This window comes from Suillus fuscotomentosus (assembly GCF_016647785.1).
Source record: "Suillus fuscotomentosus strain FC203 chromosome Unknown F5891scaffold_65, whole genome shotgun sequence".
Taxonomy (NCBI): domain Eukaryota; kingdom Fungi; phylum Basidiomycota; class Agaricomycetes; order Boletales; family Suillaceae; genus Suillus; species Suillus fuscotomentosus.
Window position 1 is genome coordinate 204,502 of NW_024539577.1, and position 25,033 is coordinate 229,534.

A 25,033-nucleotide genomic window follows, 5' to 3' on the forward strand; every position below is an offset into this window, starting at 1 on the left:
CGTTGCTACCTTCACTGCGTCTTTAAGTCCTGGAAGAATTAAACTTGCTGCAGAGCTGCCACCATCACTGCCTTTGCTTGACGAGCTACCACTCCTCTCTCGGGCTGCAAAAGGCCTAACGGGTGGCAAAAGAGGAGAGGTCGGAGTAGCCTCCATGACGGTAACAGAAGCTTGTGAAAAGAATAATTCGTCAACAGCTGATGTCAATTAAAACGTATATACCTTCAGCCTTCTCCTCTGGAGGTGTGTTTTCCTCTTTCATTTCCACGCTCATAGCAGTTGGAACATTGTTGGAGAGTTTCGATTTAGCTCGAGAACCTGTCCTGGGAGGAAACGCGAAATCGTTGTATTTGACCATCTGAACATCATCTGTGCTGTCTGCAATAACTAATGTACGTTTGAACGGCGGACGATCACGTGATGGTGATGAAGAAGGAGGTGCTAGAGGTGTTGGGCTCGGAGTATCACGTAGTGGTGGAGGTGGCATTGGAGCCCGCAAGGTTTCGATTCCAAGATGCACAAAGTCATCATCAAAAAGGCCACGCAATGATGTAGGTAATCGTGCTGAAGGCTTGATAGTAGGAACTGATGGTGATGAGTCAGCTGGAAAGGTGTCCGGTAATAAATCTTCCTTCAATGCAGCTTGAAACGTCCGACGTCTTATTGTGTCGAATTCCCAAAGGTCTGTCTCTTCATCTACCATGCCTTGCAAGCTAAGACATAACTTTAGTCAGTAAGGAGTGCTGGACAAATGATACTCACTCTCTTTTCTCCTCATTCTCCCAGTCGAGCGGTTCCGCTAAGCTATTGCGAGTACCCCCATTTTTCATCCAAGCATCGTACCGGAGTATCAGCTCCCGTAAAGTAGACACGTTTGCCTTTGACACCGATTTCATCCACTTCGTTCTTAGTAATTCATCAGCAGAAAATCGCTTGTTCCTCGAATTAATTAATCACGGTGACATCAAAATCCAAAAACTCACCTCATTTGGAGAGACTTTGAGACAGTGTGATACGAGCTCTCGCATTTCTTTGCTACCATCCGCTTCGGCCAATTGAGGGGGTTGTACTTTGGTTATTAACTGCATGACCTTGATTGCATCCCTCAGATCTGAGTGAGGAGGTGCACCCTTCACCATCTCATAAATCATGATGCCCAAACTCCAAATATCGGCCTTGCTATCGTACGTTGGCACTGGCTGTGCTACTTCGGGAGCCATCCAATTCGGGGTGCCCATCAGAGTGTTTCGCTTGCTCGTAGTTGTGGCAGAGAGTGCGGAGACACCGAAGTCGCAAATCATAACTTTACCGGTGGCAGTGATGAGAATGTTAGCGGCTTTGATGTCTCTATGGATGATGGCAGATTTATGTAGGTAATTGAGCCCAATGACAACCTCACGGGTGATGAGTACAATGAACCGCTCCTCAAGAACACGGTCCTTAGAAGTCTGCATGAGAGTGCGGACACTTCCGCCCTGGGCGAATTCCATAGCGATCCAAACGCGCGGGCCGTCAAGATAACAACCATAATACTTGGTGACGTTGGGGGCATCGCGAAGCTGGGTTAATAGAGCTACTTCGCGTTGAATGGCTTCCACGTCGTCGTCAGCAGTGTCTAAGTTGATGATTTTTAGGGCCACGATATTTCCTGTGGGTATGTGGACGCCTTTATGGACGGAACCATAGGCACCCTTGCCTACAGTTTCCAGGCGTCTGAATAGTTGATGCACGGTTGGCTGAGCAGCCATTGCGGCAAGCACAATGCTGGCAGAGGCGTCCAGGAGGTTATCGATGAAGCTACACAAAGTCCCGTTAACGCAATTGTACGTGACTGTCACGATGTCACAGTAGGAGGGTATGTATGACTCTGATCATAATAAATTGATGAAATCCAAGTCAGAAACTATCCCTGCGTGCGATGATGAACTTTGACGTTACTCCAGTTGAAGTAGTCACTCGTGAATTCGTAGCAGTCATCCTAGCGGGATTTGGGAACGAGTAAGTCCTGACACTCGTGAATTATGGATTGACTACTATATCATCATTCATTTGTAGACTGCTTCCTTTGACTGGTGAACATGGTGATGAGCCCTGTCCAAAGGCGTTGCTTCCGATTTCAAATAAACCCATGCTCGACTATCCCTTGTCATGGGTCGAGCAGTCTGGTATCAAAGGTGGACTTGATAACTTCATACAACTTATTTGGATCAAGGATTTGCTTATCAAGTACCAGATGTCCTTTTGATCTGTCCTTCATCCCACCGCTCTGCAATATCACATTATATCCATTCACAGTCTTCATCTGCATCCTTCTCTTCCGTTCACATTGACCTTCAGACTTTCGACGAATCACAGGAACTAAGTGCAGGGACCTGCTCCGTACTTCGCCATTTCGCCAACCGCATCAAGGAAGATTTCATTCTCATCCCTTGCGACTTCATACCGCCACCTTCCCTACCTTTATCAAAGCTGCTCAACAAGTTCCGCACGGACACGATGTCGGATGGTTCCATTGTGACTTCGTGTTGGTATGAACACAAATCAGATAAGCAAGCCACTCAAGACGAGTGGGGTTGGGGTTCTCCAGCAAAACCAACTCCAATCGTATGGGATCATCTCAGTGGCACCCTGTTATATGTAGATAGTCCTTATGAAACTGATAAAAACAGGCATGAACTAGAGTTGCGCATGACCTTACTCTCAAGGTGATTCATATCGTTCCGCAGTTGTGTGTGGTGACTCAATTCTTTAGATATCCACAGGCAAAGTTGTCTTCGATGCTGCTAGACTCGCATGTTTACGTTTGTAAACGTGCTGTGCTCGACTTGTTGGCCCGGAAGACTCGGTTTGACTCTCTGAGAGACGACTTCTTTCCTTGGTTATGCAAATTGCAATACCAATCGACTAAGCAGGAAAAATATGCTACGAGCATTCGAATAGGAATTATAATTCATCGAGCGGATGACGGGTTCGCTATTCGCGTCAACAACCTACCAGCGTACCTCGAAGCAAATCGTCACGTTTGTCTTCTTCTTGTCCTTATCAGATCATCACTGAAAATGAGATACATCAGTTCGTAGCTGACACCTCCATTGGAGACTTCACACGTGTCGAAGAGAAGTCAACCATTAAAAATTCTACAATAGGAAAACATTGTGTCATCGGAAAGATGGTGAAGATTGTGGGCTGCGTTCTCCTGGATCATTGTGTGATTTCTGATGGGTGTGTAATCTTCAATCATTATCTGACAATGACATACCCTACTCCAGGGCGAAACTGGATGGATGCATCTTGGGCAACAGTACTACTGTAGGAATGAAAGCAGAGTTGGTAAAATGTGTCACCCAGGCTGGGTACGAAGTAAAAGATAATGGTGAGCCCACTACCCTGCTCGCTTACTTCAACAGCGTAACTAATCATTCTTGACAGAATCAGTGCGACATGAAAAGCTTGACATTTCAGACTGGGCCGCACAGCCGGAAGACAGCGAAGGCGACGATGAAGATAGTATAGGAGAGGAAGAAAGCGACGAAGACGAAGACTAACCAGCCAGAATCACGTACTCTCTGTGGAAGGCTTGTATACAGTGCATAGACAACGCAAGACAGAAGTACACCGTTCACTCAGAAGACAACATGAACATCATGTTGCCATCTAATTTCCAAGATCTTATGCAGATTGTGATCCTTGCGCAGGCTTCTTCGTGTCTTGTCTTGCCTCTGTCAACGTTCTGTGGTGACTCACCACTTTTACTTTGCCATCGGCCGTCACCCCAGCCTACCGTCAAGTTTGATACCATGGAACTTTCAATTCTTTTTTTTGCGCGATATGAAATGATACGTGTGCCATTTCCTTGCTCTTTAACATACACCCAGTGGTGAATTGTGAGAGCGATGTATAGAAATCTCTTCGAGTGACTTGTCTAGTCTGCAAACACACTTGGCGCTCAGTAAAAAAAATTCATCGAAGTAAGCTGGCATAGTGTACAAGTGCTCTTCCAAATACAGCCTACTGACATTACTGTCTCCGCCGTTCTGCACGATAACGCTCTGCAAGATATCTGCAGGTGAATCTTAGCATCAGCAGACCCAAAGCAGCACCATCTTGCTCACCCTTCGCCACCCCAAAGCGTGAGCAGGCCAAATGCAACAGCGGTGACGACATCCCGGTTCCACTTAGGTTTGTGCCAGTTTACATAGCTGTAATACCCCACTGCTCCAAGGATTGCTGTGTTTACTAATAAAAGGGGGGATGAACATTTCAAGAAATCGGCAAATGGTTTTTCGCTGACCTAGTCCGACCAAACCGCCCAAGACACCCGGACGAAAAACGTGCTCTCGAAGCTGCTTGTAGATGAGGGTGCCCTCCTCACGCGCGCGTCGTTCTTCCTGACGGCCGATAGGGGTCTGTCGATACTTCTGTGCTGCGTAACCTTCAGTCCCGATCAATAGCAGTGCTCCTGCCGCTGCCGAGCTGATGGCAGTGAAATTCTGACGAAGACTAGGTTTCGTGTAGAATCCGTAGCCCACGCGAGATAGAAGGCCGACATTCACTTAGGGATAGCGTTGTCAACCAACACAGAGATTCAGAAAAATCCGACCGTACCTAGGCCAATGAGACCACCAGCAACACCTGGACGAAACAAATAGTGCTTTGTGACCTCCCACAAATAAATACCTTCCGCCTGAGCCTCTTGAAGGCGCTTATGACCTTTACCTGTCACCGCTTTCCTGCCTGGGTCGACAAGATCGTCATCAATGCCTTCTGGAACATATGTTTTGGATGTGTATGTCGCAGGGTTCTCTTTGAAATCGCTGGAAACGACATTTACTTTAAGGGTGTCGTCAATAACATTACTTGCAGAGGAGCGTTCGGTAGTGAGGAGCGCAGGATCCGGACGAGGCTGAGGGGCACACTAGTGAGCACAACCCAGTGGTATTCCAATTTTCGTAAGTACATACCTGCTCAGACGAGGGAGGAGCATCATGAGCAGCAACAGAGGCGTAGGACATATTATAATATTCGAGGTTTTGGTTCAGAGACTAGAACGTTCAATGTGAAGGTGCTTGTCGTCTCATGTTTGTGGAACGCAGACATTATGACATGACGTCACTTTACTGCGTCATAGGAGACACTTGCCTTTCTCGTCATTTTGGGAAATTTGGGTGTATATGATGGCAGATTGGTATATGCTACTAACTGAAAATACGGTATGTAGGTGATCCATGTGTGCATGAAGTTGTATCCTGTAAGAGGGGGTACGGAAAACGACAGTGGTGTAAAAAAAGGTTCAACAACATTCAAAAGACATCCAATGAGTGTGGACAATCAGCAGCTACATGCCCGTGCCCCTCACAGTCAACGCAAAACAAGTCTGACGGATCTCCATTTGTCTTCTTGACTAAGTTTTGCTCACGAGCAGGGGGCGTCTCGTCCCGCAAAAGGTCGCAAGTGAAGATGTCGTGCCCCGGTCTCTCACAGATCTCACAGACGTCTTCGCTAGAACTTCGATTAATGTTTGGGGTGGATGAACGCTTGCGAGGGGGCAAATCTGTTGGTTCGAGGCAATTCTTTGACGACTTCTTGTTGTTCCGCGACAACTTCTCTTTAAGACGCTCGAGTTCTTGTTCGAGTTCATCCTGTAAGAAGTTAGATAGGTATGACATCGTACCTATGAGTTGTGGGATGAAACTCACTTCGCGATAGATCTACAAATCGAATCAGAATCTGCACCACATGCATCGATGACACATACCTTTGATTCCACGAGCGCCTCTAGCTCACCGATCTCTTTATTCAGCTGCATACTGGTTAGGAGGGTATAACAAGAGAGACTGGCACGTACATCATGTGTAACACGGGCGGTCTTCATTTCAGCTTCAGTTAAGCGCTTACGCAACTGTTCCAGTTCGTTCTGCGACACAAGTCAGTTTGACAAGCTGAATACACTACGCGTTGACATACTTCCAACCTAGACATCTGCTCGTCACCAGATGCCGTTGTATTCTGCGTTCCAAGAGCAGCCTCTTCACGCAACAAACTCTGTTCGATGTTCTCCTCCAGTAATTTCAGTTCCTGCAATAAATGGTAAATGATAGTTCGTCAGTTGCTTCACGTGAGTCGTACCTGGCGAAGTTGATCGGTCTCTGACATCAAGAGTCTGTTCTCAGACTCTAGTAACTTATTTCGCTGAGTCACTGCTGAAGTCTCTTGCTGTAAGTCTTGGATAATATGTCTAATGATATATGAGCGCGAGAAGGAGAATTCTAGAAACAAACCAACTTGAGACCCATTAGTTCGGCGGATTCCTGCTTAGACGAGGTTGGTGTCCTTGGTGGCTCTTGGATGCTGTTGACAGGAATGTCGCGGTTAAGTCTCTTCTTCATAGTGTCGAGCTCCAAAGCGCGCTCCTCGAGACTCTTGCACAAAACAAGCACCTCCTTTTGCACTTGCTCGTGCTTCGCTTGCCAATTGGTATCGTCCTACACTCGTGATTGTCAATGACCATATATAAAATCAGGGTAGCTTCTTACATCAGCTGTTGAAGAGGCCGATGCTGCAGATGATCGCAATTGATCGAGTTCGTCACGCAGCTCTTGAATTTCCTCTATGAGGCGCATGCGCTCATCAGCTTTGAGTTTCTGCGAGTCGGGGATGCTGTTTATTTCCAACCTAGCAACCTGATGGACTCAGTTAACATGTGAAGTGACTCGAAATAAGCTACTCACAGCAACGTCGGATCTCAAATTTTCGATTTCGGCCTGGGCGTTTTCGAGCGCAAGAGTACTTTCTCGCAAGGCCTCTTCGACCTCTTCGACGCGACCTTTAGCGAGAGCCTCCGCTTTGAGAACCTGTTCAACAGTCTTGCGCCCCTCGTTGAGTTCGCTTCGCATCATATCCTCCTTGTCCTTGAACCGTTTGATTCGCTCACGGACGGCAGCTTCCTCTCGTTCAGATACCGCATGAGCATCTTCGAGAGAGTCCTCTAGCATTGTAAGCTTGCGTTGCAAGTGTTGCACTTGCTCACGAAGATTCTCATTGTCAATTTCAGCAGCAGAAGTGGCGCGTTGGAGAGCGGTGCTTGGAGAGAGAGGAGTCGAGGCTTTCTTGACCTGGTCCTCCAGAAACACGACGCGATCCTCAAGCTCATATCGACGCGAATCTGCTGTGCTGAGACGTTCTTCGTACAACGCGATTGTTTCCTAAAATAATGGTCAAGTTTATGTCAGTTCAAATGTAATATAGCTGACCTGGCCAGCTTGACGAAGTTCATCAATCTGTGCGTTTAATTCTTTTCTGTCCGCCTCTAACTCGCCTGACACCTTCTCTAATCGACCTTCTAAAAGCCCGATTTCATCATTCTTGGCCTTAAGGAGCGCATCCCTATCATGCTCCACGCCCTCTTTCGCCGCAATTGCTTCTTTCAGACTCTTGACGAGTGACTCGCTCGTGTCAAGTTTGGCCTGCAGGTCTGTGATACGAGCCTCATTCTCGTTCTTGACGCGTTCTAGTTCAGACGTTGTTTTCAGCGCGGCGCGTTCGAGGGATTCAGTCTTCGACTCTCGTTCGGCGAGTTTACGCTCGAGAGTCCGGAGCTGGTTTTCCGTAGAGGAAACAGAGGCGAGAGCTGCATCGCGCTCAGATTCGAGTGTTTGGATTAGCGCGACGTCCGCACGAGCCGCGTCAGCAGCATTGCGGAAAGAATCATTCTCGCGCTCGAGAGATTCTAGGCGAGAATGTAGAGCGTCCTTTTGCAAGTCACTGTCGGGAAAAGCAGATCGAAGGGAGGTGACTGAGGACGGTCGAGATGGGCTGGTGCCACTTATCTTGGGTGGCGATATAGATTGCCCTGAAAGGAGTTGGTTGATCTTATCCTGCAAAGCCTGCGAAGAAGCAGTCAGATCCATTGAAGAACGCAGCTGAACACGCGACGTCGGATCCTCATGTGTGAGGTCGGGGCCATCATTCAAGGAATAAGTAGACGTAAAGGATGCTGATCGTGCAGGTGAGGCTGGAGGTGGCATAGCAATTGCGCTAGGTATCCTTGGGCGTGGGGTATTTAGAGAAGTGCGGCCTTTGAGGCCGGGGGTGAGTGCGCCGCTGTACACATTGGGGGCACGAGGAGCAGCACCAGCCTTTGGTGTAGTAAATGGAGAATCCGAAGGATGTAAATTCAAATCAACAACTGGAGGTCCGCGTGATGGCGAAGATGGAGAACGAAGAGTATACTCTGAGGTATCATCCCCATTGGCTTTCAATTGTTTCGCTGTGAGACCGATATATTTGGAGGCCCTCGAACCTGAGGTAATTTGAGTGTCCAATCCGAGTCTTGGGGATTGTGACAAGCCTAACTGTGGAATTGGCTTTGTCTTACGAGCTGCAGGAGTTGTGCCAGCATTGGAGCGGCTAAAGAGGTTGGACGGGGTGATGCGTCCACTTCCAAAAGATAGTGAATGCGAGGGAGTGACTCTGCCAGAAAAGGATGGTGTTATGCGACCTCCACGAGAGGAGGCCACTGAGGGAGGCCGGTAGCTAGAAGGCATGGTGGGAGCAGAGAGCTTCGCGGTAGCAACGAATACACCACAATTTGGAGGACACACAAAGTATTGTTTCCTGCAGAAATACTTTCAGCAAGATACTCTGCAGCTGTTATTGTGCACGGACACTGCTAGCAGTCAACACGGGACAGAAAACTCACCCTCCGACAGATCCATCATTCTTTCCTTTGCCTGAAAAACCTCCACTAAGTTCGACTCCCGCCCACAAGCCGGATTTACCATCTATCTCTCCAATATATCGTAGGCAGCCCTCGAATCCCAAAGACTCTATCCTAACATTGTCTCCTACTTCGAATGTTTTCCCGGCTCGACTTACGCTACGCGTAAAAACATCTGATTGTCTGCTTGGAGCGCGTGGTCCTGGAGTCTTTGTCCTACTCTGTGCAAATGCCGAGGTTGAGGCGACCGAGGAAGGACGACCAGTTACAGAACGACGGCCTGATTGCAATGTCGCTAAACTTGACTTTGGAGAAGATGACGAAGGGGAATTATTCGAAGTGGTGCTGGTGCGATGTTGTGCAGGATCATTGGCCTTGATCGCGTTTACGAATGCACGCGACATAAACTCCACATCAGAGTCAAAGGTGGGTTGAGAATTGGCAGACGATGAAGAACGAAATCTGCCTGGAGTAGGGATGCCGCTAGACTTTCCAGGAGTCGGAATACCTGATACTCTGGGTTTTCCTGGCGTTATCGACATCCTGAAGAATCCCCAAGTCGCTTGTAAGTACTTGTTGAGTACAACCCTGAACTTCTTAATTTAATGGTCACATGACTTGGATGAGCATGATCGCCCGTGAGTAGTGTCGTGGGCAGAAGTAAATTGGCCTCTCCGCAGTTGGCAGAACGGCAGAACGGCAGTTGGCAGAATGGCAGAAGTCGGCAAAATGTATTGAGAGTGTTTTTAGCTCTTTTCAGCTATGTTTATACTATGGCAAAAATAGTTTCAACTACTACATCGAGGCTATGCCTTCTGACGTCAAAAGTGCATCAACATTCCACCCTGATACATCGTTTGAGCTTCGATTGAGTACCTCAGTCTCTTTAACGAAGCCAGTTGGTGTGATACCTTTGTTAACCCTTTCTAGCTCACTCCAGTCAACGAGGCCGCCATCCAGAACATCCGGCACATCACCTGCAAACAAACTACCGCTTGCATCATCATTTTCTCGCGCTTGGCCAGCCTCCCGCGTCTCGCGCTCGAATCTTTCAAATTCATCCACCAACTCCTCATCTGTAATTGATTCCGGACCCGCAAGATAATCCTGGTCATCAGAGTCTGTTGCGAGGGGAGGGATCCATGCAAATGATCTTTGTAGCTCGTCAGCGAGAGCAATGTCGAGTCCGTTTTTTTGTAGCAAGATAGCCACGAACTTCTGCGCGAGTACGATCAGGGGCATTGGGACATGTTTTTTGGTCAATTAAATGTTTGAGATGGTTATCGTCACGGCCCTCAATGGATGCCGAGCAGTAGTTGCATGTGAAGAAGTAGCGGTTTGAGTTGTTTTTGACTTTCTCCCCAATAACAAAGTGGTCAGACACAAGTTTTCGGACGGGACAGCCCTTGGACTTTGAGGCCATGGTAACAACCACCAAGATACATTCTAAGTTTTCTAACATATGTCAAATTTTTACTGTTTGTTAGTCGGAACAAATACTAGGTCATAATATTTCTGCCGACCTACTGCCGGCAATTGCCACCGGCAGAATGGCAGCATTCTGCCAACAACACTACCCGTGAGTCTAAATTTTAGCACTTCTTGAAGTGTTCAACATGTTTCTTCAACTGCTGGGAGCGCTTCGTAGACCGTTGCTCAGTATACCATCGTTCACTGCGGTGAATCCAATTATTTCGGCGTCGCGCTCTATTTTAATCAACCGCGCGCTACTTGTACCACAAACACTCTCACTACCTTCACTATGTGACGCGCTCGGTCAGAGGCGTTTTGCCTCCCGTGGTACCGAGTACCAACCCTCACAGCGAAAGCGCAAAAGAAAGCACGGCTTTCTTGCTCGGAAGAAGACCGCAACTGGTAGAAAGATTATAGCCAGACGACTACTCAAGGGACGCAGGTTCTTGAGTCATTGATGGATGGCATGTGTTCACTTCTGGTCTCTGATACACAGATTGACCATAGATTCAGGTTCCCGCACCAGGAAACTTACAGGATTCATAGTGATATCTCGTAGGCAGACTCAATACAAGGAAGCCGATCCTTGCGCATTATGGATGACGCCCAAAGTTCCACACTGCTCTAGTATACGGATGTCATTAATCCCGAGTCAATTACTACGATAGGCATATAGTCTAGTTGACATCCATAACTTTCAATCTGTCGTGCCGTGCTATCCTAAATGACACCAACGCAGGCCATGTCTTTGTAAGCTGTTGGGCTGTTCGGGCGGTATGTATGAGCAATGACTTCAGTTACATAAGCTTGGGGAGGTGAGAGCGGCGACGAAGGTGTAAATAAGAATCCACGTTGAATAGATGAAAGGAGAGCTGTTATGGGTGTTTTGGATGGGGACTCTTGAAGGTTCACGTTGCGCAGAGGCGTAGCTTCAATGGAGGTGGAGGGAGGACGAACATCTTTTGCGACATGTGTATCATCGATAGTAACTTGCACGGATTGCCCTCCTGACGCTGGTGGCTCGAGCTGAGGTGACTGACGGGGACTACAAGGTGGGGAAGATGGCAGAGGCACTGCAGTAGGACATACAGTGGGACTGGGAGGCAATGGTACGTGTTCCGGTGCGGGCTTGCGAGTGTCAGAACTCTTCACCCTGCCCTGCTTGGGACGTATCGAAAGTCCCTTGACGACAGGCTTGGACAGTTTGCCCGACGACCGTCCTCCCCACACCGGCTTCTTCTGAACCGCGGCTTGCTGGCTAGAACGACTAGGTTCAACAGCCTGCTTACGGGAAGTCTGCTGTTGCTCAACCTCCGTGGTCGGTGACCGTGACCTACCAGGCCGAGAACTTGTACTCTTGGTTGGCGGATTGTCTAATTTTGTCACTGGCCGTGGTCCCGTTCGAGATGGCGGTCTGGTGGTAGCAGTGACCGCTGATGACGCAGCGCGAGCCGGGGCAGTTGAGCTAATTTTGTGGTTACTGGATCATTCTGTGAATCTCGTTTCGGAACAGATTGTGCGAGTGAGTTAACCGAAGTTGGCTTGGTTGAAGGAGGACCGGTCTTTGAAACTGGCCGTATTGTCGTGGTGTCATTGGTTTCTGGTAAAGGAGCTGTGGGAATGAGAACTCTTCGAGCTCCTCCTCCAACACGAGGCTTCTCGTCGTGTGACTTCATGAGCATAGTGTCTACTCGCTGAGGGCCCTGCATAGTGGGAACTGGAGGACGTGAGATGTCCTTCCGTCGATTTGTGCTTTGCACAGTGGATGGACCTGTTTCCACCGACGGGGGACGGAGTGCACCTTGGCGAGATGTTTCCCTCATTGATGACCCCGCAATTGCACTAGATGTTGCTTGACTTGACACAGCACGTAGCCTTGCTGCAGGTACCTCTCGCGGCAGCTCAGAGCTAGGAGGACGTATGGGTCTCTCTGCATGTTTCCCGGAAGCACGAGTGGAGATAGTGCTCTGCGTAGATGGAGCTCTAGAATGAGAACTCGTCTTCTGAGCCTGGAGGGACCCGATTGGCTTTGTGGTCACTCTTCCTGTCGCTGCGGGACCACGGGAAACTGCTTGTGCAGCCAACCGTGAAGCAACTGTCCCTTTCACGTCTAAGTACTTCTTGATGACAGGGGTTAAGGGCGCAATGAAACTGAATCATGTATGTCAGGCATGTATGTCACGAGTGGAAGCTTTAGGAACCAACCTATCTACGCGATCAGGTAAAAGGGCTTTATATGCCTCAAAAATCAACTTTCCCACTCTTCTAACGTCTGCGCTGGCATCCCGGGCAGTCAACTTGATAACGTCTTCGATAAGTCGAGCACGCGTGTCCTTCTCAATGTCAGGAGGATTGAAGCAGTTTAGGCAAGCAAGGACACCCTCTGCAGCCACTACACGCAGAGAAACCGACTTTTGGGTTAAAGAGTCTGCGAGATACGGCAGAATCGAAGTCGATTGAGTATTTTCAATTGCAGCGAGAATGCACGCCTTTGCTCGGCTTGTGAACACCTTGTTGGTCCGGCCACAAAGCCCGAGAAGAGTCGGCATAAACAGCGAGACGAGGGGCTCAAATGAGGAGCCCAGACCGGTTAACAGAGCCTTCACAAGTTCGATCGTGGAACCTGACAGCCTACTACGCTCCGAATTCATAGCGTGGTTGATAGGTCTAGAAAGCGAGCGTATACCAGCAACCATTTCCGTGGCGAAGTCGCATCCACCATTATTACAACAATGGGTAAGCTGCACGATGCCCTGCTCGATCTTGTCCCATGACTCCTCTGTCTCTTCAAGGGAGACCTTCCCGCGGACAGCTTCGAGTTCTGCGTTCAAAATTGCTGGAGAGCTATACTGCTGGAAATATAAGAGGGTGGCAAGGATATGGTTAATGCATCTCCCACCTTTCTCTTGGACATGTATCAGATCTTTGTAATGAGGATGTGGTTAGAAAATGAAGCGACGAGCAAGTTCAAAATCAGTACTAGTACCGTCACGACCACACTGGCAACACGCGACTGTACCACAGGCCACGTGATCGCGGATAGCGGAATTTGCCGAGAAATTGTGTCTCACCATTCACCCACCGCTCGCTGTCATACCCAGCGTCAAGGCTATCGACTGAACGAAGGTGAGCCCATTTTCATGCACACACCAATCCGTTAGGGCGCACTTTGCTTGTCTGGGAAGAATCAGAAGATTTTGAGACAGGTTTTCGCTGGATGGAAGGATTTCCCTCTGGATAACAGGCTTATGGAATCTTTACCTGCAGATCACTACCATGTCTCTCGTCGTTCCTGAAGCGCATCAACAGTTCCAGGTATGTTTGCCTTGAACTTTGTATCTGCTCTCGATTTACGCCATCCACAGCACATTCTGCGTCTGCTCAACACTAATGTTGACGGAAAGCGCAAGATCATGTACGCTCTGACGGAGATCAAGGGTGTTGGACGTCGTTACTCCAACCTTGTTTGCAAGAAGGCAGATGTTGACCTCAACAAACGGTATGTGTTTCCATTCTGTGGTACGCAATTCGCTCATATAATTGTATAGTGCTGGTGAATTGAACTCTGACGAGCTTGAGCGTATTGTTACGATTATCCAAAATCCCACTCAATTCAAAATCCCCACATGGTTTTTGAACAGACAGAAGGACATTGTGGACGGCAAGGACTCGCAGATCCTTTCCAACGGTGTCGATTCGAAGTTGCGTGATGACCTCGAGCGATTGAAGAAGATTCGGGCCCACCGTGGTCTCAGGCACTTCTGGGGCCTGCGGGTGCGCGGTCAACACACAAAAACTACTGGTAAGCAACTCGTTCCCGCTTTATGTTACCACTTTTTTGAAACGTGGTGCAGGCCGTCGCGGGAAAACGGTCGGTGTGTCGAAGAAACGGGGTTAGACAGGTGTTATTGCATTATTCATGTCCTCTCTATGTTTGCTCTCATATGATACTACCCACACAATCACTCGGGAGACTAGGCGATCTGCAAATACGCTGGAATGAAACCTACTCTCGCCTTACTACTACGCTAAATGTGTAACGAGTACGGACCAGGTATGTCTATGAGAGTCGAACATTGCAGATGAAAGCTAGAATGGTTATATGTGTATGCAGCGGTGTGTAGTTGTTGCGGTGACTCTGTTTCCCACTCTGAGTACTGAGTACTGAATCTTTGCCCTGCGTGGAGTCAGCGCCCTTCTCAGCTACCACAACCGGAGCCTGGAGATGAGGAAAATAGTCGAGTCTGCGATCCTCAGGAGAGAAACTCAATGCGCACACACGTTGATGCAATGTCTGATGCAGGAAATCGTTCATCAATTCTACGATGACTTGCGCGCGGGGAATTGGGATTAGATGCCATATCTGGACGAGCGTTAGAATACCTAACATAAGCTTAGAATTGTACGATTCAACCTGATTTCGTCTCATCGCCGACTTATGGGACACCCACTGGCACATTCACGATATCATTAATTGCGCCGTAGTCGATACTCCCATGCCAGCTGGATTTCGAAGCCTGGAGACAGCCACCCGAGGCGGTTAATTGTTTGTTGTACAAGTAATCGTAAAAGCGAGCCTGCGACAGTCTCCAACTCCTCTGATCGCGTGTGGTGGACGAGATACACTACTAGCATGCATTCAATGAGTTTCCACCCTCGAACTCAAATTTCGCTCATGTCGTTCTTTCCGTGTCTCTGTACTATAACTATATAAGCTACTATTTTAATTGGCCGGTGCACGTAGATTTTTATCACTTTCAGTTCTTTGGCGCCAACTATGCTTTATCGTAAATTCCCCCTGACATCCCTCGCTAGTGGTATTTCTTGACATGTCTTCTGGGCTGACAGGACTGCATTTGCAGGTGAGCTGCTCAGCGCTCAGGCACTAGATAATGAGATTGACTTGGTCCTTGGTACCAGAATGTCTGAAAGTCACTCATACGGAACGGTGATAACAGACAAGTGATTTAAATAGCCATATGCAAAAGATACTATGCAATGGTGTGATTTTGCGGGTGGCCATAGTATAGGGGTATATGCATGTCAGTGGTGCTCGGACAGTGGCGCGGACGGAGCCACGACAAGCTTAAGGGAACCTATCATCGACCATTCATTTGAGACTCGCGCAACAATCGCCTCGAGTATTGGTGTAGGCTCATTACTTATTGTTAATTAAATTATTTGTCATTCCCAGGCTTGTAAGTGTGTCAAGCTAATTTTATAATCTTATGATCGAGCGTGACTCGTTCTGACTTGTCCTAGGCAGATCTCATTCATCGTCCTCTCAAAACTATAAAATGCCGTGCTCCTGCTCACATCAAAATCCAGAATCCCTATCGATGCCTGACAAGACCCAGATGATCCAGATCAACGGTGCAAACGGCCTGAATGCTGCCAAATCTAATGGCATCAACGGCGCGAACGGTGCCAATGGACACCCCAGTGAAGCACAGCGCAGGAATCCGTATGCACCACGCGCGTCAGACTTTCTAAGCAACATATCAAATTTCTCTATCATCGAGAGTACTCTTCGAGGTACGTCTTGCAAGTCTTTTGCACTTTGGCCCAGTTTGATTGGTGATCCAGAGGGTGAGCAGTTTGCCAACGCCTTCTTCGATACCAAAACAAAAATCGCAATCGCCAAGGCCCTTGATGCATTCGGTGTCGAGTACATCGAGCTAACCTCTCCCGCTGCATCTGAGCAATCGCGTGCTGACTGCGAGGCCATCTGCAAGCTCGGTCTCAAGGCCAAAATTCTCACCCACATCCGTTGCCACATGGACGATGCACGAATCGCTGTCGAAACTGGTGAGCTTCACAGCCCTTTCACCCTATCTTTTCACTCATTTGCACAATCCGTAGGTGTTGATGGGGTCGATGTTGTGATTGGAACATCCTCGTTCCTCCGCGAATTCTCCCACGGCAAGGACATGACTTACATTACCAAGACTGCCATCGAAGTCATCACATTCGTCAAGTCCAAGGGCATCGAAGTTCGCTTTTCCTCAGAAGATTCCTTCCGTTCCGACCTCGTCGATCTACTTTCCATATACCAGACTGTCGACAAGGTCGGTGTCAACCGTGTGGGCATAGCTGACACCGTTGGATGCGCAAACCCTAGACAAGTCTATGACCTTGTTCGTACCCTCCGCGGCGTCGTTGGTTGTGATATTGAGATCCACTTACACAATGACACCGGAATGGCAATTGCTAACGCTTATTGCGCGTTGGAGGCTGGCGCAACACACATCGATACCTGTACGTATATTCGTTTTTTCCTCACTGGTACGTAGCTGAATCTCTCTTAGCGGTCCTTGGCATCGGTGAGCGCGTCGGTATCACGCCTCTCGGTGGTCTCGTGGCATGCCTGTACGCTGCCAACCCCGAATACGTCAAGGCCAAGTACAATCTCCCCATGCTGCGCGAGATTGAAAACCTCGTCGCAGAGGCAGTAGAGGTCAACGTGCCTTTCATGAACCCAATCACCGGCTACTGTGCTTTTACGCACAAGGCTGGTATTCATGCCAAGGCGATCTTGAACAACCCTAGCACATACGAGATTTTAAAGCCTGAAGACTTTGGGCTTACCCGATACGTGTCGATTGGGTGTGTACCTTTCCTAGCCGTTCATGACTCGTGATAGGCTGATGTTTGCTATCAGACACCGTCTCACTGGCTGGAACGCTGTCAAGTCAAGAGTTGAGCAGCTCGGACTCAATCTCACCGACGATGAGGTCTGCTATATAATCTTTGCCTCGCCCTTCCACAATTTACTAATACGATTGTAACAGGTCAAGGATGCAACTGCCAAGATCAAGGAGCTTGCTGATGTCCGCACTCAATCCATGGACGATGTTGACTCCTTACTGCGTATATATCACTCCGGCATCCAGTCTGGAGAGCTCGCAGTCGGTCAAAAGGAGGCACTCGACCGATTGCTCCAGCAGCACCACGAGACCTCGAGAGAACGTCAGCAGCTAGGGGAGGTTGCTGTTGCTGCATAAAATTTAAAAATTGTTATTTGTATGAGGTCGTCTTTCTTGAAAGAGTTGACCGATTGGTCGCTTTGTATCATGATGGAATTGTAGATGTGTCTATCCTTCTAACGCTTTTTGTGAATCACAATGCATCATGTGTGAGACTCTTCGGATTGCTAGACCTCGCAACCCAGCAACCTCATGTGACGAGACTCTAGACACGTTTGTAGTGTGTTGCATATCAAACTGCAGTACGACTTTTTCAAAATTCTGTTTTGCTACCTTCAACTTGTTGTCGCTAAGTGTGGCATGTGCACTGTGCACTTACTGTACATGATGATAAGTTGAATTGAATCAGAGGGAGAAGGAGGTTCATCAAATATCAAGTTGTACATGGGTCAGATGCACAGAGCCCCTCTACTATTATTCCCACCTTTCTAACTTAGTAAAGTGGTACCTAAGGTGTTTTATGTACCATTAGAGTAAGTCTAAAAGTGCAATTTGTGAGGACCAGCAGCATCAGGGAAAACCTCCCGCACGAACTTAGGATGAAATAGAGAAATTTTTGATAAGGCAGATAAACTACTATGTCTTAGAGCTAGATAAACATAAATCTACTAGTGCTTGATAATGTTAGAATAATTATGTGAGATTATAAAGCACTATCTAAGGGCCACAAAACTATACCTATCTATATAACAATTAACAAAAAATGTATTGCATTCTTCAAGGACAGTGTTTGTACACTGCGAGCAATAATTGAAACAGGGATTATACTAGCAACTCCCAAACGAAGGAAACAAGAAAATTTGTACATACCATACGGCCTGTCACTGAGACCAGAACATTAAAATTTTGTTTGAGTTCATCATTTGCACATATTTGTTTTGCTCACATGACTGTTTGGCTGATATCAAAATTGAACCATTTGCGTGCCTTACTTGACCCCTTTCGCAAGATGGCGTGTTTTGCATGCAATGTTGCTGCATTGCATTATTTTAAGGGTCATCCTGCTGTGTTCGCTATAGCCCTTGTATTTTTCTACATGGTTATAGTTGGCCTCATGGACCACGTCAAGTCATGTTCAAGTTCGAAGTGTCACGGTGTGGCTCAGGTGATCGCCTGGACCCAGGCAGTGACATTTGACGGTGCGAATATCAACATTTGTGTCAGTGGGACGTGGATGCCTTTTGCTTGATCTTACCTCCAGGGTGCTTGTTACGTTCATTACAGGTGCCGCATCCAACGCCTTGGTATGCCTGGGACAGGTTAACACTTATTTCCACGCGCTCGCTTTGGCTCTGATTTGGAGATAGCATCTGGGTTCCAGCGCTTTGCCCATCAGCCTAGTAGTAGTGTGGTTCTTTCAGACATGCATTCACCTCTTATCACCACATTAAATGCTGATCCTGTCTGGTTTGCTCATATGCCTTCGTGCCATGTGGATGACCTAAGTATGATGTTGGCTTCACTCTTCGCGCTGCTGCTAAGTGCCTCGGCTGCCTCCAATCCTCGGCACGCGTCAAGAAAGAGATGGAGGTGACTGACAGCTGACATTGCAGTGCAGCTAAATAGGGAACGTGGAATGGGCCGGGCAAACGTGAGATACTACTTGTAACTCAAGGCAACCTCGATGGCTCGGGAATACAAAATGCGTTGGGCGGACTGACAGGGCAGGCCGCAGGTTAAAGCCGACGAGATTCTACATGAACAGGATTGTATGGATGGCGTTGACCAAAAGGCCATTCCGTGTATGTCTGAGGGAAATTGGGAGAAGCTGGAGTCTGGGTTGCTGTAAAAGGTACTGAACATGGCTCTTACCGGGAAATGCCAGCCGGACACCAGGAATGAGTAGCGACGCATAGATCGTGGAATTTCCAAGTGTATCTGCATCCGGGGAAATGAATCAAATGAATCAATTGACCGATCGAGGGAGTCGGTGACTGGCGGCTCGCTGCGGCTGCGATACCCAATTGCACACTATACATACTCTCAAAACCAGTAGACCATATGCATGAAGTTAACAGTAAACAGGGACCCTGTCGAAGAAGTTCGTTCTGGTGTAAAAATTAAAATGAATAGTTGTTCTGTTAAAATAACAGGGATCCGGCCTGATTGCATCTCGATTGATTCAGGATTATTTTCAATATGTTCCGAGCCGAGGGAGCACTAGTGCGGGGCCGACTCGGCGATGCACTGCGAGGTCACGTCGGCAATTCAGTTTGGATAAGTTCGCCTCGTACTAGACACCAGTCTAAGGGCTGGGCAGGGCGGCGAATAGTTCTCCCAGGGCACATGTCTTGGCGGGATAGTAAAACGATGTCAAAATTTTCAACAGTTGCCCAAGACAACTATACGTAGTACGTACGTACTGGAAAAATGCTCATAGCTGTAGTCATAGCAGAAAAACAATGTGCTGGGAACAATGTGTGGCACTTCGAAAGCTGTGGTCGTAACCCAACGACGATGTATAACCGCAAGTGGAAGAAATGTCGGAACCAAAGCTTGTCATTTGATAATGTGCGTCGAGAAAGAAGACGAAAATTTTGAGGTGGCATCCGATTTTAAGGCAGGAGACGGTGAACGAGAGAATGGCGCTAGCTATAGGCGGATCATCTCATATGAATAAATTTAATTTCCGCGACTTGTTCCGCGAATTTGGTTGACCACAGCCAAGCCACAACTAAGAACTGCACAAATGTCAACTACATATGGAGTCCAACTTGCAAGAGCTCGAGCTTATTTTCAGGCGAGTTTTGTTCAACACCTGTGGAACAAACAGGCTGTGTTATTCACTGGTAACTGAACAACTATTTAGGCTCCGGATAATTGTCATGGGAAGTGACGAAATAATAGCCGCAACGGTTGGTAGCCTCGTGTATACGACGACAGAGTAGCAAGAAAAAAGATTCCACGGATGCAAATACACGATCACATGACATTGTTGAGTGTGGAACAAAGCGGTATTCTCACGGTCGAGAAAGCGGCCCATAAACGCACTGCTGTAAATTAATTGTCATTGATTTCTTTCCAAACCTTTGTTCCTCCCCAACGTTGATTACAGTGACGACGCCATCAGCAGCGACGAAGACGACGAAAACCACACAACAGTGACGATGACGGCGCTCGTCTCGACGTCTGTCCCACAGTACATAGCTTCTGTACAAAAACCCAGAAATAGAGCACGCGACCAGAGCGTCTCTCCAATATCCCCAGGGTGTTGTGCAACCCATTATCAAACTCCCCCAAAGCTCAGGGTGTCATCTGAGCACCTGTCACCAATGTTGACACCGTCTCCTCTTAGACGACGACCATTATTTCCAGCAGATGCCCAACGTAAAGCAGATGGACTGGCTCAGGAGCAGGATCACGATGACAGCGATATCTTCTTACAATCTCCATTCAAATCGCCCCCTCTAGTGCACCGTCTATACCCCATTTCACATCCTAAACCAATCAAACCAATCATGTTAGATGACGATGAAGCGACCCTTTTTCTCTCTTCTTCATCCGCTGTATCTTCCCCTTTCTTTCATCACGCGTCCACTCAGCCACTACTCACGCCAGTCAAGGATTCCCACCGTGCTGTACTAGCTGCAAAGCAACTCAATTCGCAGCCTGCACATCGTGTGGGCGTTGGTACCAAGCGCAAATCGGCGCAATCCGGCGGTGGCGACTTCTCTACGCCTTTGCGTCCTGTCTCATCAGCCACGTGCACCCCTCTCAATATCTCTGCTCCGAAACCCGACCCTTCATCTGGTATCGCCTTCCACCGTCTTGCACCTTTGCCAGCACCTCGCTTTACCCCCCAGCCAAAGAGTAAAGCTGACACCGACGCATTTCTCAAGAGACAGGCAGAAACAATGAAGCGGCTGCGCATTCGAGATCTTGATGACTCAGATGAGGACTGGGGTATCATAGATCGGGATTCCGACGGAGAACCTGTACAAAGACTACCTGCGCTTCGCAAATGCAAATCCCGGTCTATTAGCCCGAAAAAATCTTTCCTTATCAACGCTGCGCTAGTGCCACAGAAAGGTAGCTCAAAGGATGAGGTCACTGAAGCTATCTCTCCAGGAGGGCATATCATTAAGCGTCGGGCACGTTCGAGGCCCGTTTCCATTGAACTCCTCGAGAGTGTGAACCACTCACCATCACCCAAGGTTAGAAGCTACACCGATATCGGTATTTATATATATTTCATTGTGCTGACAAAACTTTACTCTAGGCTGAATATTCCAATACGAAGCTACCCCATGTGCCGATAACATTTCCTTCTGTATCTCGCGATCGCAATCGACCCACTTCCTTTGTTGGTTCACCCTCTCCTGTACCACGAAGACGACTCACAGGGTCCAGCGGTCCTAATCCCTTCCTTTCTCACCCACCCTCCCGTCTTAATTTGCATTCTCAACCTCGCCCCCGTCCTTTCGCCCGAATTGCATCCAATAGTTCGGCTACTCACTTCTTCGGACCATCAATCCCTCAATCCGTGCAGTGTTCACGCAAGCGAACTAATTCTTCCGTCGACCCTACTCTGGATCTGTGCACGCAGTCCCGTCTCAGTCCGTCGAATCGACATAGCTATGCTGGTCCAAACTCGACTGGTGTCTCCGTTGCCCCAATGTCATGGACGCTGCGGTCGGGTTTAGACACACCCTCGCCAAACTCTTCGCCTCTGAATGACGGTCCAGGCACGGTCTACTCAGATGACGAGGAAATGTTATTTGAAGGCCCAACTGAATCCTCGTTCGTGTTTAGCATCACAGAGGGAACCCCTTCTCCGCGATCACAGAAAGGCAAGGAAGGATTGCTACCCTCCAAGTATAAGCCACGCGACTCTGGCATCGTCCTCAGTGACGACGAGTCGATTCCCGCGCGAAATTCGGCGTTAAGCAGGAGTTCGAGCTCTATTTACTCTGATAATGATAACGGTGATGATCTGGTTACACCTGGAGTCGTGCCTGGTGCACTTTCCGGTTGGCCAAGGATCTCGGGCGTTGACGACGCGCATCTTCATTCATTCAATCAATCCCATCCATATCAATATTTTAATCATGACGAAGACGACGTCGACGCATTCATCTTACGTACCTTAGAGGCAGGTGGGAAGCCTTCTGCAACCGAGGGCAAGAAACCACCCGGAACGCCTGTAAAGAAGCTCAAGAGCCACTTTGGGCTCGACGGTGAGCGACCATGGCAGAGTGCTGTTGCATCGAAGATTGGGTTTTCATTTGATGGTGTGGAGGGGGGGAAGGGAAATGCGAAGAAGCCACGGAAGAGTTTGCCTGCTGCGTTTCCTCTCCCGCTTGTGAAAGGAAACACTATGACGACCAAGACTGGTGGATCGGATACCGAAGAGGACGAGGAAACTATAAGTCCCAGTTCGAGGAAGCAGTACAAGGGTCTTGGACTTGGCCGTCCTGCTGGGAGGTGGCTTATGCGCCGCAGCAGCAGTGGGGCGTTCTCGAGTGGGGAAAGCACAGGTGGCACGCCCACACGGCGAAACATTAATCTCAAAGGTGCGTCCGGCTCCGCGTTCATTTACGATCGGTCGTCTCATTGTATTTCATGGTTAGACTGGCCAATACCTGCAGCTCGTACTTTAACCGTGGACACCACGGGCTCACGCTCGAGTTCGAATAGCTCCATGATCTCACTGAACTCCCCAACGATCGCGCGGCATCTGCCCTCAAAAACATCTGCCACTCATTCGCATTCTCCGCTTGGACCACGGTCACGGAAGATGTCTGTTATCGAGCACGTGAGGAACGTCTCGGACGCTGGTCGCTTCGAGAAGGAGTTCGTTGAGGTCGAGCAGGTTGGGAGTGGGGAGTTTGGAAAGGTCATCAAAGTGCGCGCTAAGATTGGGCGCGGGTTTGAGGACACGGTGTGGGCTGTCAAACGATCTAAGCCATTTGAAGGTCCTCGGCATCGGTGAGCTGTTCTGTCATTCGCACATTTTGTTTATCTTGACATATGATGACAGCCTGCGACTACGAGAGGAAGTGGATATACTGGCACATCTATCTGCGCGGGGCGCTCATTCGAACGTACTGACGTACGTGGACAGTTGGGAGCAAGACGACGCGCTTTTATACGCACAGAGCTCTGTGAGCTTGGTAATTTTGCGAGATTCTTGTGGGAGTACGGGCGGGCCTTTCCGCGCCTGGACGAGGCGCGGGTGTGGAAGATAATGGTGGATTTGAGTAACGTGAGTACCTGCGGGCCAGCGGAAAAACTTTTTTGGGTCCCTTCTTTTTCTTCCGTTATACATGCATATCTTCACTTAGTCCGCTCATCTTCTCTGAGAAGAAGTTGTTGTTCATGGTCTATCATCCACTTTCCGTCTTGTCATGTCTTTTCTTGGATATTGACCTCGTGCCTGCAGGGTCTGCGTTTCATCCACGAAGCAGGGATCATCCATCTAGACCTCAAGCCGGCAAATATCTTCCTCACTCGCGAAGGCCGATTCAAGATCGGGGATTTTGGAATGGCCTCGGTGTGGCCCCGACCTGGGGGCGCATTCGAACGCGAGGGGGATAAGGTTTACCTCGCGCGGGAAGTTCTACAAGGAACATACGGCAAGGCTGCCGATATTTTCAGGTATGTTGAGCCGTGGATATGGACGTGAGCATAGAGTGGACCCTGATTCTTTAATGATCCTGCAGTCTTGGGATGACGATGCTAGAAACGGCCACCAATATCGTTGTGCCTGATCAGTGAGTTGACATGTGGTTTTTCCTTTTGGAAAGTAGTGATGGTTTGTTTGTAGGGGAGATGGATGGCACAGACTGCGGCAGGAGGATTTCAGCCAGATGGATCTGGACGGGAGCCCGGAGCTATTTGCATTGATCAAGAGCATGATGCGGACTGATCCTGCTAGACGTGTTGATGTGCACGGTGTTTGCGCTCATACTGTTGTAAGCCGAGCTCGCGCGGCTATGGAACGCATATACGAGGAAGCCAAACGGGATGGTACCTCGCTGTTTGCTGCATCCCCACTTGCAGGTGTTTCTAATACGTTCTTGGAGGAGATCCTTGGCCGTGACTATGACGACATGGACCTGAGCCCATGAAAAACGCGACGGAATGGAAGAAAATCCTCAAAATGTGAAATTTTGGTTGTACGTTTCTTGGGACATTGTTTGCCAGTATAACATATTAGGTTGCGATCGACGCAACTCATCGAGCGCCCCCGCCTTACACTCACCACACGATATCTATGACCTACCTCACGTCCTCCATCCATCCATATATTGATATACCTACCACGCACATGATCTGTCTGACCACATTCTAGGGCTCGAATGTGAATTGGTACTAAGGGATTTGTTATACATAGCGATAAAGCGTAACCCATACATAGTTCGTAATATTAAGATTTTATGCGCAATATGATAGTGCTAGTAGTTGGCTCCGACGGGGATCAGATAGCTAGTTTGATTTAAGAAGTAGGACCCTAGCCATAGGGTTCATCCGCGGAAAGAGAAGTTATTTTATGATAGAAGAAGGGGTGGCGATATCCCGAGTATGCTATGGTGGCTCTAGGCCTGTCCGGAGAGTACAGTAGTTCTTTGGATCTGCGTGTTGCATCATGTTGCCATTGATGAGAATCTGAAGATCACTAAGAGTTTCAAGGGAGGGGTCGAATAAATTGACGATTCCATTCTTCTCTTCTTCACCACTCTGACACGTTAACCGCAGTTCGTTCGTTTGTTCATCGCTCTTTCTTTACTTCGTCCGTTCGTCATCGTCGTCCCTGAAGCAGTAACCCTGGACTGACAGTTTATTTTGACATAGTGACCCCAGACCTATCGACCTAGCAACGTTCCACAGCCACGAACTGCAACTTTTTTTTATTTTC

The 25,033-nt window shown here is 48.5% G+C and overlaps 10 protein-coding genes across 10 annotated transcripts; 5 read left to right on the top strand and 5 right to left on the bottom strand.

The window, feature by feature from the left end:
* Nucleotides 1-150: 150 nt before the first annotated feature.
* On the bottom strand, nt 151-1,866 carry F5891DRAFT_1058054 (kinase-like domain-containing protein). The gene is made up of 3 exons (XM_041362776.1): nt 984-1,866; nt 763-932; nt 151-713 (listed from the first exon to the last, which is right to left on the bottom strand). Exons 1-3 carry the CDS (start codon nt 1,746-1,748, stop codon nt 191-193), a joined length of 1,458 nt encoding a protein of 485 aa, XP_041221137.1. The 5' UTR covers nt 1,749-1,866; the 3' UTR covers nt 151-190.
* F5891DRAFT_1058059 (UDP-3-O-glucosamine N-acyltransferase) lies at nt 1,867-3,906 on the top strand. Its single transcript, XM_041362777.1, has 7 exons — nt 1,867-1,998; nt 2,056-2,174; nt 2,234-2,705; nt 2,753-3,020; nt 3,074-3,222; nt 3,270-3,373; nt 3,430-3,906. Exons 1-7 carry the CDS (start codon nt 1,919-1,921, stop codon nt 3,543-3,545), a joined length of 1,308 nt encoding a protein of 435 aa, XP_041221138.1. The 5' UTR covers nt 1,867-1,918; the 3' UTR covers nt 3,546-3,906.
* F5891DRAFT_1058061 (uncharacterized protein) lies at nt 3,907-5,065 on the bottom strand. The gene is made up of 5 exons (XM_041362778.1): nt 4,962-5,065; nt 4,606-4,903; nt 4,292-4,552; nt 4,113-4,236; nt 3,907-4,060 (listed from the first exon to the last, which is right to left on the bottom strand). The coding sequence occupies exons 1-5, from the start codon at nt 5,010-5,012 to the stop codon at nt 4,018-4,020; spliced, it is 777 nt and encodes a 258-aa protein (XP_041221139.1). The 5' UTR covers nt 5,013-5,065; the 3' UTR covers nt 3,907-4,017.
* Nucleotides 5,066-5,150: 85 nt separating this feature from the next.
* Nucleotides 5,151-9,432, bottom strand: F5891DRAFT_1058064 (uncharacterized protein). Its single transcript, XM_041362779.1, has 11 exons — nt 8,699-9,432; nt 7,251-8,613; nt 6,729-7,202; nt 6,534-6,680; nt 6,283-6,482; nt 6,127-6,235; nt 5,965-6,075; nt 5,846-5,914; nt 5,756-5,800; nt 5,697-5,708; nt 5,151-5,639 (listed from the first exon to the last, which is right to left on the bottom strand). Exons 1-11 carry the CDS (start codon nt 9,256-9,258, stop codon nt 5,301-5,303), a joined length of 3,429 nt encoding a protein of 1,142 aa, XP_041221140.1. The 5' UTR covers nt 9,259-9,432; the 3' UTR covers nt 5,151-5,300.
* Nucleotides 9,432-10,117, bottom strand: F5891DRAFT_1175589 (uncharacterized protein). Its single transcript, XM_041365723.1, has one exon. It carries the CDS (start codon nt 9,956-9,958, stop codon nt 9,512-9,514), a length of 447 nt encoding a protein of 148 aa, XP_041221141.1. The 5' UTR covers nt 9,959-10,117; the 3' UTR covers nt 9,432-9,511.
* A 140-nt stretch (nt 10,118-10,257) lies between these two features.
* On the top strand, nt 10,258-11,134 carry F5891DRAFT_663192 (ribosomal protein L34-domain-containing protein). Its single transcript, XM_041372687.1, has 3 exons — nt 10,258-10,295; nt 10,365-10,653; nt 10,703-11,134. The coding sequence occupies exons 1-2, from the start codon at nt 10,267-10,269 to the stop codon at nt 10,645-10,647; spliced, it is 312 nt and encodes a 103-aa protein (XP_041221142.1). The 5' UTR covers nt 10,258-10,266; the 3' UTR covers nt 10,648-10,653; nt 10,703-11,134.
* F5891DRAFT_1281098 (clasp N terminal-domain-containing protein) lies at nt 10,910-13,162 on the bottom strand (the record flags this gene model as incomplete). The annotated part of the gene is made up of 4 exons (XM_041370450.1): nt 13,089-13,162; nt 12,395-13,038; nt 11,576-12,340; nt 10,910-11,522 (listed from the first exon to the last, which is right to left on the bottom strand). Exons 1-4 carry the CDS (start codon nt 13,101-13,103, stop codon nt 10,910-10,912), a joined length of 2,037 nt encoding a protein of 678 aa, XP_041221143.1. The 5' UTR covers nt 13,104-13,162.
* A 202-nt stretch (nt 13,163-13,364) lies between these two features.
* On the top strand, nt 13,365-14,168 carry F5891DRAFT_663210 (ribosomal protein S13). The gene is made up of 4 exons (XM_041372688.1): nt 13,365-13,504; nt 13,555-13,688; nt 13,738-13,991; nt 14,044-14,168. Exons 1-4 carry the CDS (start codon nt 13,466-13,468, stop codon nt 14,085-14,087), a joined length of 471 nt encoding a protein of 156 aa, XP_041221144.1. The 5' UTR covers nt 13,365-13,465; the 3' UTR covers nt 14,088-14,168.
* A 1,095-nt stretch (nt 14,169-15,263) lies between these two features.
* Nucleotides 15,264-17,556, top strand: F5891DRAFT_1281100 (homocitrate synthase). The gene is made up of 7 exons (XM_041370451.1): nt 15,264-15,387; nt 15,452-15,724; nt 15,776-15,997; nt 16,052-16,447; nt 16,498-16,795; nt 16,851-16,923; nt 16,981-17,556. The coding sequence occupies exons 2-7, from the start codon at nt 15,487-15,489 to the stop codon at nt 17,191-17,193; spliced, it is 1,440 nt and encodes a 479-aa protein (XP_041221145.1). The 5' UTR covers nt 15,264-15,387; nt 15,452-15,486; the 3' UTR covers nt 17,194-17,556.
* Nucleotides 17,557-20,139: 2,583 nt separating this feature from the next.
* F5891DRAFT_1058076 (uncharacterized protein) lies at nt 20,140-24,599 on the top strand. The gene is made up of 8 exons (XM_041362780.1): nt 20,140-21,329; nt 21,395-22,688; nt 22,746-23,103; nt 23,156-23,238; nt 23,274-23,380; nt 23,558-23,772; nt 23,838-23,888; nt 23,942-24,599. The coding sequence occupies exons 1-8, from the start codon at nt 20,283-20,285 to the stop codon at nt 24,243-24,245; spliced, it is 3,459 nt and encodes a 1,152-aa protein (XP_041221146.1). The 5' UTR covers nt 20,140-20,282; the 3' UTR covers nt 24,246-24,599.
* The last annotated feature ends 434 nt before the right edge of the window (nt 24,600-25,033 follow it).